Raw genomic sequence first — 10651 nt, 5'->3', positions numbered from 1 at the left:
ACAAGTATTTATTGCATGTAATGGTACTGGGACTTTATGGACACCCTGTAGATAAATAAAACAAATTTTCACGCTCGAAGATTTAAAAAATCTCTCTCTCTCTCTCTCTCTCTCTCTCTCTCTCTCTCTCTCTCTCTCTCTCTCTCTCTCTCTTGCGCCGGATACGTTCACGCGTTGTAAAGCCGGGTGAACGGCCACCGACATCCGAGTCCATGCAAGACTTGTAATGCTGCAATTTATACAGAGGAATACTGATGTCAAGTGTACTAACAAAGGAAGAAAAGGAGATTTACTTCTCCCTATTTTTCTTTCGTTTTAGGTCTTTCTGACGATGAGAGCAAAATCTATAAAGAGTTAAATTTTTGTGTGAAATAACGGAGACAAATAACTGCGTAACCTAGAAACATTGCGTACGATGAAGAATATTTATTTCAATTTTCGCTGACGGCCCAAACGCCAAAAGCTACAAAGGAAAATATACTCTAAAACCCGTTCTTCTCCATTAACTGTCTTGTTATGGTAAAAATGACCAGTAGATTCTACACACACATTATATATATACGTATATACATATACATATATATCTATATATATATATATAATATAATATATATATATATATATATATATATCAAGTGGTTTCGAGAAACATTCGATTGTCCTTGAGAAGGAGTCTCGTTTTTTATATATATTTTCATTATACATTCACACATCATTGTGCATTTCTTCACCATCATTTCTATCATTATTATCCCCAATGAGCGTACACTCTTAAGAAGCAGGAAAAAAACGCAAGTTATTCAAATCACCTTAATGTCTGTGACTTTCATGACACCAAGGTCCCTCAATTTAAGAAGTATGCATTACTCACAGCGACCTCGATTACAGTGACCAAGAATGGCATTGTCGTTTGATATTGGCGGTGAGAAAAGAATGTTAAAGCTAATTGTGCTTTTTTTTATATAATTACACAACAACAGAGAATGGCAAAGCGAGCAGGCTACACTCCCTAACAGGAATGGTTACACTTGGAAGATACAGAGGCAAAAACTATTTCTTTTCAATAATGCGATTTCCATGCAACAAACTACTATTTTTTTTGCAAGGGGTAAATAGCCTCACATTTGCACGAACAAAAACAAGCGTCTTGCAGAGCTCAGAATCAGAACATCAGAGAAACGACAGAAAGAAATAATATTTCCAATAATCCAAGTCGGATATCGTTAAAAAATATGTATTGATTCTCACAGATTCTGTTCCTTCAGAACTTTCACAAATGCCAGCGAAGCCTAACCACAAAAGACAGACAGTGGTGGCTTTTAATGCGCTGTCGTTGGCCAGCCAAGCGTTCAGACAAATCTCCTCCTTGTTTTGTCTTGTTTTGTCTCTGTTGGCAGTTCGACGAAATAGAATGGAATCATTCAATTACAGAAAGGGTGTGTACAAACTTTCAGTCTCGTTTTTCCTGCGTGATTTTATTTAGGTCCAGTTTTTTTATTACTTATTTTTAATCTTTGAAAATTTTTATTTCTTACATTCTACGCTTCACTTATTAGTGACGTGTAATTCTAAAGTTTGAATCGTCTAAGTGATCGAGGTTTGCTTCACCTAACTGGAAATGAATTGCATCTTATAATGGCGAATGAGAAGAAATGGATTATTTATCAGTGTTGATTCGTGATGTTTACTGTGTTTTAATAACATTAAAAAAATTCATCTTGCCTCCTGAAGTAGCTCTAGGACTCATGCAGAAGCGTGTGCTACTAGAAACAGCGCACATAATGAGAAAAGTTATGGACTCCTAAGGAGGCAGATGCAACCCGGAACCCCACACTATAAATACCACCCGGTCGAACAGGATGACAGATAGAAAACAAAATTATTATTATCATCATTATCTTCCTTAAAATTTTAAACCCCGTCAGCCTTGTCCTACATAAAACTTCTACAACAAAGAATTCCCACAACAGAATTCACATCATGCAGACAATTACCTTTGGGGGAAGCTTCTGGTTACCCTATTTTACTCGGTTGCAGAGTCTGTCAATTCTCGAACGTCGAGTCCAACAGAATTCTAAACCAGAATCATTGTTCGTTTGCAGCTGAATAAGCCTGAATAAGACATTATTATTTAAAGCATGACCGCAGCGGTATAGTACAATGAAGGTACCGTTTTCAAATGGACGCAAATTTGGGACTACTGCAGGGAGGCCCGGATTAGCGATCAGTTTTGGAACGCAGCTCAAGCGCGCACACATACGCACACATACACTCACACACACAGAGAGAGAGAGAGAGAGAGAGAGAGAGAGAGAGAGAGTAGGGGGTGTGGGTCAGTATCTTATGGCTGGTTTCACCGTTGGGATGAAAACTATCTCGTCCAGATCCTCCCGTTTTGCTGGTGTACATTTTAACGGATAAATGGACATTAACATCTGGTGGCATTTCTCTCTTCTCTCTCTCTCTCTCTCTCTTCTAAACTATGTATATCGGTAGATAATTGATTCCACGGTTAAACAGATGCCCATCCTCATCGGCATTGGGATGCTGGCATAAAAACCACGCACTCAGATCAAGCCTTAACCTTTGTATCTTAAAAAGCTACGGGTCAGAAGCCTCTCATAGTTCGACTCCACCAGCGCCTACAGCTTCCGCGTTTCTTTCTCGGCCTGGGTCGTCCTCCTCCAGTTTAGACTAATGGTTACATATTTCCTTTCCTGCCACTGAAGGCTTTGCTTTCCTTTGATCCTTTGTCGTTCCTTCGTGAAGGTTTATAGGACCGAACAGGTATTTGGCCTTTGACCCAAATCTCGACTGCCACAGAGACCCTTCGCTTGACCTCATTTTTGTTGAGGTATCTCGGACAGATAGCAACAACAACACCACCAACGTGAAGATGTTTACATCGGTAGGTGGGGTCAGCAGAGTCAGGATGACTGTTTATTTTAGTCTCACGCTGTTTTCTTTGTTCCTTGATTTCATCTTTATTTTAATGACCTGATATATAGTTCGATGCTCAAAGGAATGATTTAAAGCGTTTGGTAATTCCCATGTTCGTTAACGATTTCCAAATAGGCCTATGTCATTACTTGTGATGGGAGCTGGCAATTTCCCTTCTCTAGAATTATGAAGTTTACAATGAGAAATAAAAGTAACTTCTTTTTCTCTGTTTATGACCGTCATTGGTGCAACTGTGCATTAATGCGTTTTATCAGATTCTAGTTGTATACCATGAATAATCAGGAGAAAATTCGACCAAATACAAAGCAAAGTACGGATCAGAGTACTGAAAAACTAAGCAATGATATTTTGCTGATCATGTATCTGAAATCTGAATTGATTCTATTCATTGTTTTTGTACCTTTTTTTTTTTTAAACTAAAAATGCTTAAGTGTCATTAAAACGTGAGAGAGAGAGAGAGAGAGAGAGAGAGAGAGAGAGAGAGAGAGAGAGAGAGAGATTTATTGAACGAACATGTGTTTAGTTTTGCTGCATCATGTACGCAACTAAGTTTTTCAGCAACTGTCTGAGGCAAAAAAAAAACTAGTACTAAGTTTCTTTCTAAACTTAGAGAGAGAGAGAGAGAGAGAGAGAGAGAGAGAGAGAGAGAGAGAGAGAGAGAGAGAGAGAGAGAGATCGTTCCGGATGTTTGCGTATGTCTCCGTGCAGATGAACTCGTAAACGAAAATCGGCGATTTCCAGCATCATGACACCCGTATTTTCTATTAGAAAGTATAAAGAGAAAGCAAATGTTCGCGTGCTTACTAGAGTCAAACTATAAAATACTAATTCATATCCAGGTTTATCAATGACAAGCCTTGTAATGCCGTGTGCTTTATGAACGTAAAATTTATACCTAGCTCTCTCTCTCTCCCTCTCTCTCAGAACTGTTATTAAGTATATCTTAGTTTTACCAGACCACTGAGCTGATTAACAGCTCTCCTAGGGCTGGCCCGAAGGATTAGATATTTCTACGTGGCTAGGAACCAATTGATCATCTAGCAACGGAACCTACAGCTTATTGTGGTCAAAATTGAATTGCACCCCAGGGGCGAAATTCCGTGTTAATATAACCAATTTTAACCAAAAAATCCTAGGCGTAAAATGGTGAAATTATCATTAGAAAACCTCATTCATTCTTACAAGCCTCTAGCGTGCATCCTTAAAAAAAAAAAAAAAAAAAAAAAAGGTAACTCAAGACTTCCATCCGTTTAAACAGGTGGGTCATAAAGTAACTGGTTAGGGAGTGGTTAACCTTTAGGGAAAGTAGACACTGTCTAAAGAACTTCCTGGATTTTAAGAACAATTTACCTGTCCATACGACGTGAAGCCAATAGTAAATGTTGCAGAAGAGACTCAAGAATCTGAACGAGGTATTCAGGGTTTAGCTCATTTTCTTTCAAATTCATTTTGCAATACTTAGGCAAATGAGAACACGAAAAAGAGGCTTGAGCATCCCGCAAGGCGTGTACTTTCACTCACGGTAAATTTTTGAATAAATTTAAACTCGTTAACGAGAGAGAGAGAGAGAGAGAGAGAGAGAGAGAGAGAGAGAGAGAGAGAGAGAGAGAGAGAGAGAGAGAGAGACTTTATCTACATTAAAATTCTGTCAAAAGAACAAATAATTTCTTACTTTCGAAGCAGATCTATTTCTCATTGTATTTGCCTTTACTTTTTTACCTCTGACCACCACAGCGTTCAAGTGATGAAACTGCAAATATTAAAGTTAAGCACAGACCATTATATGTGATTTATGTTTTAACAAAGAAAAGGGTTTAGTCACTATTTGCGAGTATTTATGTATGTATGTATGTATGAACCTGAAGTATTTTCCATTGCGTAACTGCGCGCTGACTGAACACAGACATGTATGCTTGAAACTATATTTATCGAGAGTAAATATTTGTTATTCGCAACTTAGTGGGCTCTGGACTTAACCAAGGGTGTGTTTAAAGAACTCGCGGCATTAAGTGTTCGTGGTAAACATGAAAACAAACATCGAAATCTTGACTTAGTTACACGAGATCACACAGAGGAATTTTCCCTGCTGGAGACTAACTTTTTGACAAAAAACATAGAAAGAGCGAGAAAGGTTGCGTCTTGCAAAGTACATTGAAAGGCAGATCGGTAAAAAAAATTATGATTTGTAATAGATACAGCTTAGAGTATAATGAACATTATTTACTGATATACACAGCATTACGAGAGTCGAGAGATGACTTTATATCCTTTAGATAAAACGATACGTCATTAAAGCCGAAGTGAAAAAGTTCAGCGGCAACTCGATAATGAGAGACGTGGGAACGGTCCAGCACCTATTCAGAAGCATAGGTCAAAGGTCAAGCCTTGTCGAAAGTTGCTGGACAATTATTTCGGTAAAAATAACTGATCTCTCACATTCATTCTGCAGTCTATTCAACAAACGCACACAGATATATATATATATATATATATATATATATATATATATATATATATATATATATATATATATATATATATATATATATATCTATATATATATATATATACTATATACATATATATATATATATATATATATATATATATATATATATATATATATATATATATATACATATATATATGTGTGTGTGTGTGAATATTGTGTGTTATCACAAGTATAACATGCACGCAATATAGCTTCGTATATTGCGGGCAGGATAAATATATGTAAAATGTATATAAAAGTGAGTGTACAAATTTACAAACATTCACATTAATCCTACCCCACCCCCAAAATACCCAACAGATAGATTGGTTGAGTGACAGATATATGAACTGACTCAGGATATATTGGTTAATTTATGTGAAGGGAAATCATTCTCAGTGAAGACACTTCCAATATTTTAGAATGATTATGGAAGAAGTTCTTTTTTTTTCGTGAAAACGTTGAGACAATTTAACACGATTTACTTGTTCCCTTTTCAACAGACTTAAACTTTTGGAATGCAGCAAGAATGTGACATATTTCGTAATTTTTTAAGTTGGCCCATAGACTCAACATTATTTTCGCCCTTAAGTGTTCACTATTTAATAACAAATTCAGAATTAGAGAGTATATACTTACAACGGGCAATATTATTAATGAGAAATTTAATAATAAAACTGGTAAGGTTCATGGACTAATAATAATAATAATAATAATAATAATAATAATAATAATAATAATAATAATAATAATAATAATAATAATAATAATAATAATAATAATAATAATAATAATAATAATAATAATAATAATAATAATAATAATAATAATAATAATAATAATAATAATGCAACTATTGAATTCCAGATCTCTCAAATGTGTTTCTAGGTTCCCTACCATGAACAGGAAATATCGTCTATAACGGTACACGTTTAAATATACAATCCGCCATCTCTAGTGCATATCAAGGTAACATCTAAAATAATAATTTTTTTTTTTTTTTTTACATAAAATCGTTGAATGCATGAACAGTAAGTTTTTTTTTCTTGTTCCCCCATTTTTGGTGACTGTGCATTTGGGACCGTTCAGTCTTATGATTTATGTATAAGTGTACAGTTTTCTGAAAACACAGGAAAGACGGCTCATTTACTTTCAGTGAGTCAGGTTTTGCTTACTTAATTGTTGATGCTGGTGCTATCTGAATGTATTAGTTTATACTCAATATCTAACCACGTCTTAATTTCAACCGTCCCTTTAACAATAAGAGGAATAACCATGAATGTAAGAGTTCGCATTTTCTCCAACTAGTTAGCAGCCTACCTGAAAACCTGTTCTAGGATCTGCAATGGAGAGATTCAGTGTATCGCCTTTCATGTGTACTATTTTTATCCTGTTCTTCCATTTTCTTTTTCTTTTGAGCACAGAAAGCAGTAACCGATATTACTAAAATAACAGCCTTCGCGGTCCAATATTTATACAACTGTTAGTTTTGCCATCAATTCCGACTGAGTTGAAATGAAAATCAGTATGAATTATATTACAAAACACTACCAGACCCCAACGCAACCAGGACTGATAAAGTAGGACTTCGCAGTTCATGAATCTTTCTTAATAAGGGGTCTTCCCAATGTCCTCCGTGATCAGCGTGCACGGACCTGTCTTTCTACCTGCCAGCCAGCGCGTCACTTCCTAGTCTGTCCGTCATTATAGCAGACGGTGTTTGTGTAGAATCTGAAGGTTTTGTTGTAACATAATGTATTTTGAATAACTTGAATTTACATTCTCTGAGGATGACTGCCTGTCAGTTTCACTAACTACAGCCCTGTTGTTCTTGAAAGAAGCTCAAGGCTTGGAATTCCTGTCCTATTTTCTTATAATTCACTTTTTCAGTCCACTTTTCAGTTCTGATGTGCTTAATTTCTTCTTAACAACTATAGGAGAAAAAGCATGGGTCACAAAAACAAAGGTAATTTATATCTATTATTCGCTTCTCGCTTCTTTGGAATATTAACGTTCGAAAATCTCTATTCATTTGGTTAGTTTCCAACTGTCACGGGTTGTGATCAGAAGGCATTCAGTTTTTGGGAGCTGATTGTTGATCAAATTGAAGTTATCTTTTCCCCATTCGTTAGACTTTAGAAAGTTTTTTTGAATAGTGTTTACTGACTTGTATTTACTTTTACTTCTTCGCATAGCAATCCAGATATTTAAGTAAATAGCAGAAAGACAGATACTTGGGCATGGTATGTGAACAGGTAAACATTAAAGAAGCGTACAGTGACAAGTGATGAGGAAACAAAACAAGTGTCGCGAAAGCTTATGAATATCGTGAAATAGGAGTGGAAGTTATCAACACATCTTTTTGTTTTTCAGGAAAATATCTACATGATCATTATTTCTATCTATCTATCTATCTATACACAGAAACTGCGAGCTTAAAGAAGTTCGAAACTTCTGTTCATGGAAATAAACAAACTTGTATCTAGCTGATGTCACTGTTTACAGGGAACTACGAGACCTTGGCGAACTCGAAAGAACACTTCACTAAAAATATGCAGGAGCAAAGCTAGCCAACTCAAATGGGAACACCCATAAAGTACACAGAAATATAATTAATGAATAATAACAGTCTACCTTACTCTGTATTGTAAAAAAAAAAAAAAAAAAAAAAAAAAAAAAAAAAAAAAAAAAAAAAAAAAAAAACTTGACATAGACATGTGCATTTAAGGTGTGTGGGACTTGTAAATGAATACATATTAAAACATACTGACCGACAACGGCTTAACAAGAGTAACTGTAGTAATTATACACTACATTCTTCGTCCACACAACATGCAAGATTTAAAAGGAAATACAATTTTACAGAACTTCCTGAGTCACATTCTTTCACCGTTACAAAGATCCCGGAATGAATAAGCGTCATTTCATATTAAAAACCCCACCGTCATTCAAAAACCCCACCTCCTCCCTCTCTCTCTCTCTCTCCCTCTCTCTCTCTTCTCTCTCTCTCTCTCTCTCTCTATCTCCCTCTCTCTCTCTCTCTCTCTCTCTCTCTCTCTCTCTCTCCGTATTCCTCCCACACGAACACCTGTCCTCTGCTACACTTGGTGTTGTCGTAAAAAAAGCATTGTGGGTAACACTTATTTTATGAGTCTCTTGCTCAATGGTCAGCATGCCTTTCATAAAAAATCATTACCACACCTCAACAAGAAAAGAAAAAAAAAATATACTCAACCACACCCAACTTGAGGAAAGCACCAAGATAAGGACAGAGAAGCGAGGAAGAAAAACTGTGGCCAGCCAGCGACTTACCAATGCCCTTGGAGTCCTGCGTGCCTCCGATCCACTGGGGTTGTACGAAGACGACGATACTGATGATAGCAAAGCATATCGTAAAGACCCCCCAAAGCACCCCGATGGCTTTTGAGTTTCGGATATAGTTCGTCGTGTAGACGTGGACCTGGTCTGAGTATTCCACGTTCTTCTCCATTTTGTTCCGATGTCACTTTTAAAAGAGAAATCCTGAGGCTCACTGGGCGAGCAGTCTTCTGCTCTATAAATGAATGTTCACTGTATCTCCGATTCTTAGACTTTCATAAAACTCCCTCATTAGGGAAAAAAATTTAGGATTCACACTAACTAATGTTCACTATTTTTCATCCTTCTGCTTCCGCCATTACCTGAAATAAAAACAAAATAGTACAACAATTAAAACCAACGAGGACAACTGACACTGCTCCAACTAGTTAACCTTGCGTTTTCTAGCGGATGTAACGGATGATGTAAAGCACAAAGCATTTTCCTCCACTCTCCCAAACATCAGACATTTATTTATACACGTAGAAACTTCACGTCTTCATATAGGTCTACACGTTCAGGCAGTAACCAAGGATTAAATCAGGCGGCATTTCCATGAGAAAGTTCACATCGGTATGCACACTCACAAGACGGATACCACGAATCACTAAAAGGTCACTTGAAGATATTTGACGGAAACTCCGCAATGAAAAGTGACTTGCAATGCTCATTTACACTGTTGGCTCTCCTCTAATACAAACATTATTTAAATGATCATCTAGAACTGATATCTGACGCTGGATAAACTTGGAACGAATTGCTCTCTGACTAACTAACCGGTACCTCTCCAGGTGTTACGGAGACTGTGAGAGCGAGGGTGTTACGCCGCTGTTGCTTCCCTCTCGGCCAACTTCTTCTTACGAGAGACGGAGTAGCCAGTTAGTCATTTTCCCTTTATTCATAAGCAATTCCTAATCCTAGCTCTTAAGGACAACATACTACGACTTCTTCCACAAGAACAACTCAAAACTAACGTTTCAGTGAGAGCAGATACTTTCTCCGCAGGTGAAGTGAAACGGGTCCTCTGAAAAAGCTCTGAAATCTTGAGAAATTCCACAGCAGCGAAAGCTTTACTGGGTCACTTGAGGTTTTGCCTGACCCTTCGTTCAGGATTACCAACATGGTGTGTAGCCACTTGAGGCTTACATTCCCTTTGATTCCAATGGTCGAAGTGTAATGGAGTCGAGTTTCTGATTCCTCTTGGGAGATAATTTTGAACATTTATGCCAATAGTTCAGTTAGTAAAATGGTTTATCTCAGCTTTGGAGGGTATGGGAAAATGTTTGAATAATACGGTTTGTCTCAGCCTTAAGGTGTAGGTGTGTGCGTGTGTATACTATACTAACCGGAACTAGCATATTATTCCATCCACCTTTTTTTAAAACAATATTACCAAACTATTCAGCAAGAGGACGAAAACGTTGCTTGGATATATCCTTACTGTTGCATTGAAATCACCAAATGTAAAAAAAAAATTAATAATAAACTTTGTTTCCTAGGGTGTACGTGCTTACTTTGTTAACAGATACTAAAATATCATTCCATTCGGCTGTTTTAAAATGTTACTAAGCCATTCAGCAAGAGAACGAAAGCGTAGCTTGAATAAGTTCTTATTATTGCATAGAAATCACCAAAGAAAAAAAAAAAAAGCAATTTAGTAAAATGTCTTATCTCTGCTTTGGAGGGCATATAATTTTTTTTTCAATAACAAACCTTGTCCCAGCCCTTGGGTTTACGTGTTTAATTTATTTACAGGTACTAGAATATTATTCCATTCGGCTATTTTAAAATGTTACCAAGCTATTCAGCAAGATGACAAAAGCGTCGCTTGGATATGTCCTT

General features: G+C 36.6%; 1 protein-coding gene across 3 annotated transcripts in view; it reads right to left on the bottom strand.

Annotated features, from left to right (window-relative positions):
* LOC135204353 (LHFPL tetraspan subfamily member 3 protein-like) overlaps positions 1-9655 on the bottom strand; it is a 22411-nt gene extending 12756 nt beyond the window's left edge. Inside the window, exons 1-2 of one of the 3 annotated variants that reach the window (XM_064234552.1) lie at positions 9587-9655; positions 8765-9132 (exon numbers count right to left, since the gene is read on the bottom strand). In XM_064234552.1, coding sequence (XP_064090622.1) covers positions 8765-8942 — 178 coding nt within the window. In that variant the 5' untranslated portion in view covers positions 8943-9132; positions 9587-9655. Of the gene's footprint in view, positions 1-8764; positions 9133-9289; positions 9376-9510; positions 9532-9586 lie in introns of those variants that run through there. The other 2 variants (XM_064234553.1, XM_064234554.1) reach the window with 2 other exon arrangements.
* Positions 9656-10651: the final 996 nt, after the last annotated feature.

This window comes from Macrobrachium nipponense, chromosome 44 (assembly GCF_015104395.2).
Source record: "Macrobrachium nipponense isolate FS-2020 chromosome 44, ASM1510439v2, whole genome shotgun sequence".
Classification (NCBI taxonomy): Eukaryota; Metazoa; Arthropoda; class Malacostraca; order Decapoda; family Palaemonidae; genus Macrobrachium; species Macrobrachium nipponense.
The sequence above is the reverse complement of the archived record's forward strand: the minus strand, read 5'-3'. Positions and strand labels throughout refer to the sequence as shown.